This window comes from Rhagoletis pomonella, unplaced genomic scaffold, assembly GCF_013731165.1.
Source record: "Rhagoletis pomonella isolate Grant_MI unplaced genomic scaffold, Rhpom_1.0 Rhpom_scaffold_00008, whole genome shotgun sequence".
NCBI classification, from domain to species: Eukaryota; Metazoa; Arthropoda; class Insecta; order Diptera; family Tephritidae; genus Rhagoletis; species Rhagoletis pomonella.
The window spans coordinates 46,104,499-46,110,072 of NW_023458562.1; the positions used below are offsets into that span (position 1 = coordinate 46,104,499).

Genomic DNA, 5,574 nt, shown 5'->3' on the forward strand with positions numbered 1-5,574 from the left:
ATTTTAAGTCCAAAAACATTTACCTACTTTTTATTATAGGTTGGGTTAGAGGCGATAGTCTCAAAAACATTATCAAAAACCAACTAGATTTTTTAGCAACCACAAACTTTCACTCTATTTTCTTATAAAATTGAATTATGTATATAAAGATGGGTAATTCTTGTTACGTCAACTCGACTGTCGTTAGAATGTAATGACTTAGTTATTATTTAATGGCCAACTATGTTATTGAAATTTTTTTCCTCATTTCAATGTATAGTAGAAATCTGAAATTAGAAGTCTTCACAGTACCAAAATACTGTGTTGCCACATATTTAGTTTAATACAGAATAAATAAATAATTTAATAACATAAATTTACAAAAATCAAACATTACACTCTTGAACTTCTTCTAATAGACTCAAAGATTTCATACCCACAATCCCCAATACTTAATGTTCTTTAATATCATAAAATTACATACGTTATCGCTTTACGTTTTTATGGAGCACTTACTTGAGCTTGTATTGCCTGTAAATGCCGAACGCACTTCATTGCTTATTTGATTCAATTGATCCAGTTGACTTGAATTGAAGGACTGTTGTTGTTGTTGTGCCGCTTGAAGCGCCCCAGTCTGTTGTGCCTGCATTAGTTGTTGCTGCGTTGGACGACCACTGCCGCCGGCTCCACCACCGATCATTAAAGAGTGTGCCGATGGTTGGCCTTGTTGCGAATGCATTGCGGCAATATTCAGCGAATTAGCACCGCCACCTGCTGCACCGATACCCCCACCAGGCATAGGTGGCGACTTGCCCGAACGTGGACTGGAATTGGGTGTGGAACGTGGTGAGGTTGTTTGTTGATTTTTTAACATGCGCATGAGGCCCTCCAATTGATCCATTAGTTGACGGCGCGAGTCCTGCAAGGCGCCCAAATGACCCTCTAGTTCTCCTTTACGTTGACGCAATGCCCGCAGTTCGTTTAGCAACGCTGGATTCTCGGGTGTAATTTGTTCGACTTCCTGTTGACGGCGTAATCTGGCAATTTCCCGCATAATCTCCTTGTTTTTAGTTTCCAATTGAGCAATTAGCTCGCGTTGAGCACGCGAATTATCTGAACCGATGCTACTAGCATTCTCTGCATTGCCAGCAGCATTGATCGGCTGAAACAATAGAAGAAAAGAAATTTAAAATTTAATCATTTGTTTCAATATATTGCTGATTCAATTATAAAAACTATAATCACAACTCACGGCGCGATTCTCTTGGGCAAGACGTGCGGCATAGCGTGCAATTAAGCGATGTTCCTCATCGTTGGCCGAAGCGGTGGCCATGCGTGACATGCTAGCAGCGGTGGCACTGTCCAGACTGCGTCCAGTGGCACGTGAATCCAACGTGCTGGAGCGATCATACAACAGGCCACCACTATGTGCGCCACCAGGTCCGCCGCCATGCAATAGTGGCGGATCGGTGAAACCGTTGTGCGACGGCAATGGCGATGGCGGTACAATATGGGATAGATTCAATGTCTTTTCCGGATGCTCGGGGAAACGTGGCAACACTTGTGTCGTCTTCTCGGGCACACATCGGAAGCTCTTTCGCAGCGAATGGCCGATCTGTTTACTGGGCGATTTATAACTGGAATACTCTTTGACTTCGTGATCTTTCTGATGATTCAGTGATGTCTTGCCGTGCCAAAAACACTCTTGACATAATTGGTAGGCGTGGCACCGCTGACAACGATAACGAAATCCCGTAAAATTCTCCTTATGACATACCGAACAGATTGTCGGATGTACAACTGTCTCAACAGTGGCCAAACGATGCAACAGCGGTAGCCAAACAAGGCAGGATGGGCCCGGTTCAGACATAAGTGTTGCCATGAAATCGTTCACTGTGACCTTATTCTCAGCTGGAAATATTTCCTCCTCCAAGCCGTCTTTATAGTGGAATGTTGGAGATTCGTAAACAGCGGCAGGTAAAGCCAGTACCTCGCGTAAAAATTCACCCAACTTCCAAGGTACCAACTGACCAGCGCCATCAGATATTTGCGAAAAGATATCTAAAAGAGTGAAAGTTTAAAAAAAAAGAAAGGTTATGAGCGGAAATTAGAAAAAATATAATCCTAAAATAAATAAGAATAAAACTGTATAAAGTAGAGTAAAATTGAATTAGATAAAGTAAAATAAAATAAAGTAAAATATATTATAAAACGTGATACCATAAAAAAAGGGAAAATCAAATGAAGCAGGGAGGGCTCGGTGAAATAAATTAAGATGAAACAAAATAAAATAACATACAATAATATAAAGTAAAAAGTAGGGATGTGCCGGTCATAGATTTTGCCGGATAACCGGATTACGGATATCGTGTTCTCTGTCTGCAACCCGCATTTATCGATTAATGTTGGTAAATAGAAACATCAAAGACAAAAGATAAACAACAATGAACGCCGCGGGTGAGAAAAAATGATCCCGGTTCAACCCAGCATAAAAAAAGTTTTTCTAATAGCGAAAGCCACAAATCGGAGGAGAAACCCGCTCAAACACTAACAAATATGTTAGCACTAATATATTATTATTATAGTCGCAAAGAATTTCCAAATATGTTTACACCGGTAATGAAGTATCTCTACGAACGACCTTCCTCAGTGAACTCAAAAAGAGTACTTAGTGCACCGGGTAGCATTTATGTTGAAAATAGAAATGGGTTCTTGACCGGTAATGCGGAAATGCTTCTTTCCATAATGAAAAATATATACATTTTTAACTCCAATTACTAATTAGATACTATTATTATTTGATTATAATAATCTGAATGTTCTGTAATCGAAATCCGGAAATCCGGCCGGATACCAGAAAAAAAGGCCGGATTCCGGATATCTACCTGATACCCGGCACATCCCTAGTAAAAAGGATAAACTAAAATAATAAATACATAAATAAAATAAAATCAAAATAAAATGAAATCGTCTTTATTGGTCACATAACTCACATCTCAATTTATCAACCAGTTTTCCAGAGCACATAGTCGCCAACGCCACCTTGATTGAGAATACACGTATTTTGCCAGAATTGTCGCTGCAAAACAAAAAAAAAATACATAAATATTTGAAAGATAATGACCACTAATCGAGGCTCCAAGAATTCTACTTACCTTGTATACGCCGCTAAAAGCCAGTTCAGCAAGAGGCCAGCCTTCGAGTCGACGGGTACTTGCTGGGCCGTGGGAAGACGTTTATTTAAGTTATGATAGAGTGATGAGACGAGTGTTTCTAGTCGTGCCACACTCACTTCACTTTGCGGTTCCAATGTGTTCAAACCATTCTCACGAAATGCCTCGATTACATTCCAAATATCCACCAAGTGTAAATTTGTCGATTTTTGTATGTAACGCAATTTAGAGGCGGTGCGATAAGAGGCAAAAACTATCGAATCAAACCTGCAAATCTGCAAACGCAAATTCTGAAGAATAGCAATGCTCGACTCTAGTTCCATGTTGAATATTTTGCAAAATTATTTAACTCGAATGAAAAGATGACTATTTTTTATTTAATGGTTGACTTCTTGCTGCGGGCCACTCAATGTGTCGCAAGTACTAAAAAATAAATGAAGAAGAAAAACATTAAAATCTGGTAAATTTAAAAGATTAGATTGTCCAAAAATTAATTTTGTTTTAAGAAGGATTTAAATGAGCCGTAAAGCATTGTGAACCATAAATATAAAACGTATGCAAGATTTAGACTTGGATGGTCAAAAGAGTTCAAAGATCCTTATGTTACAAAAGCTCTTTTTACCACTTTAGTTAGACCTATACTAGAATACGGATCTATTGTTTGGAATCCCCGGTACCAAGTTCATTCAGATAGGATGGAATCAATTCAAAAACAATTCTTGCTTTTTGCATTGCGTGATTTTAACTGGGATTCAGACTACTATCTCCCCCCTTACACTAGCCGTCTAAAGCTCATAAACTTGCCTACACTCGCAAGTCGTAGAGATGCTAGGTATAATATTTATCGTAAAATAAATGACAGGCTTGATTAATAGCCCGGCCCTTCTGGCTGAGGTAAATTTTAATGTTCCCTCTCGAGTGTCAAGACACTTTCGACCTCTATTTTTCATCATTTTCACTCTCAATAATTGAAATACATACTATCTTTAGCATATCCAATGTCCGTTCAGCTTATAAATTTGATTCTGTAGCTGAATAGTTTCAGATTTCGACACTTAACCAACTCCTATTTCCACTAATAATAATAATAGATTGGCGCTTACACATACATACGTTAGTGTTTGGCCGAGCTTCTCTTCCGATTTGTGGCGTGCGCCTTGATGTTGTAACACAAAGAGGAGGGACCTGCAGTTTTACGCCGACTCCGAACGGCGATTGTATTTTTTATGAGAAACTGTTTTTCATGGCAGAAATACACTCGGAGGTTTGCCATTGCCTGCCGATGGACGACCGCTGTTAAGAAAAAACCTTTTTCTAAATTTTTTGCGATGTTGCTTTGACCAGGGCTTGAACCCAGGCACTGCGGAGTGGAAGCGCTCAATGCTTACTACTACACCACAGCGGCCGCCTGTTTCCAACACAAAAAAAAAGTTTCCTTACGTCATGCGCCCCTCGTGTCGGTTGGGCGGGAATGGAGGGTAAAACCCGTTGGGATTAATTAATTAATTAATGCGCATTGGCATTTTAATTGACATTAAGTTCGTACTTGAGATAGTTTTTAATAAAAAAAATTAAATATATTTCTATCTTTCTCTGAGTAACCAAGGCTGCAGCCTTAAAACTGTCCGAATGATTCAACATTCACCTACTGATATTCAAATGCAATGTGTTCATGGAAAAATATTGATTTGTGACATTTATAAATGTGTAAATTGCATTAGAAAGCAGACAATAAGAAATATTGTGCATAGAAAGCCATTGTGGTCAAGGTGGACGTTGTTAATGGAAAGACATAAATCATACATAGTTAAGCATTACCCTTTGCACTGGCAGGCAATCGTCGGTGATACTGCAAACGGTATAAGTATATTAGTACCCTTGACACATAGATGGTCTCTTACGTGCACCGAAATGCATCTGTAAATCGTTACACCCTAATAAACTAATGACAAAACTGTCTACCTTTGGCTGATTAACACGAATGGTCAGAAGCGATCAGATACAGATAACAGATCAATTAAGCACCAGAGGTAATAAGTGACATAGAACGTTTTGCAGTATCACCGACGATATGTTTAACATAAACTGGAGGACCTAACCATTTGCGTATAGGAACGCAACAGAGCTGTAAAATGATTGAATCAATGGGATCTGCATTCACTCGACATTCTTTTAAAAACTTTGATTGTTTAGTTGTATAAAAAAAAACAAGTAAGAAAGTCTAAGTTCGGGCGGAGCCGAACATTACTCGCCGTCTCCACAGGATAAAATTTATTGCTGCCCAGCTGTCATTTTGGTCGCTAGATATAAGTTATATCAGTGGCAATATTTGTGTGGCCTTTTTATATCTTGATATAAGCATTTGTAAGATAGCTTTGAAAATGTATTTTTGCCGGATTTAATCGCTTAAAAAATTTAGAAA

The 5,574-nt window shown here is 38.8% G+C and overlaps 1 protein-coding gene across 1 annotated transcript; it reads right to left on the reverse strand.

Moving 5' to 3' along the window:
* Positions 1-457: 457 nt before the first annotated feature.
* LOC118744983 (dystrobrevin beta) lies at positions 458-3,593 on the reverse strand. Its single transcript, XM_036478464.1, has 4 exons — positions 3,135-3,593; positions 2,973-3,058; positions 1,232-2,040; positions 458-1,141 (listed from the first exon to the last, which is right to left on the reverse strand). The coding sequence occupies exons 1-4, from the start codon at positions 3,473-3,475 to the stop codon at positions 473-475; spliced, it is 1,905 nt and encodes a 634-aa protein (XP_036334357.1). The 5' UTR covers positions 3,476-3,593; the 3' UTR covers positions 458-472.
* Positions 3,594-5,574: the final 1,981 nt, after the last annotated feature.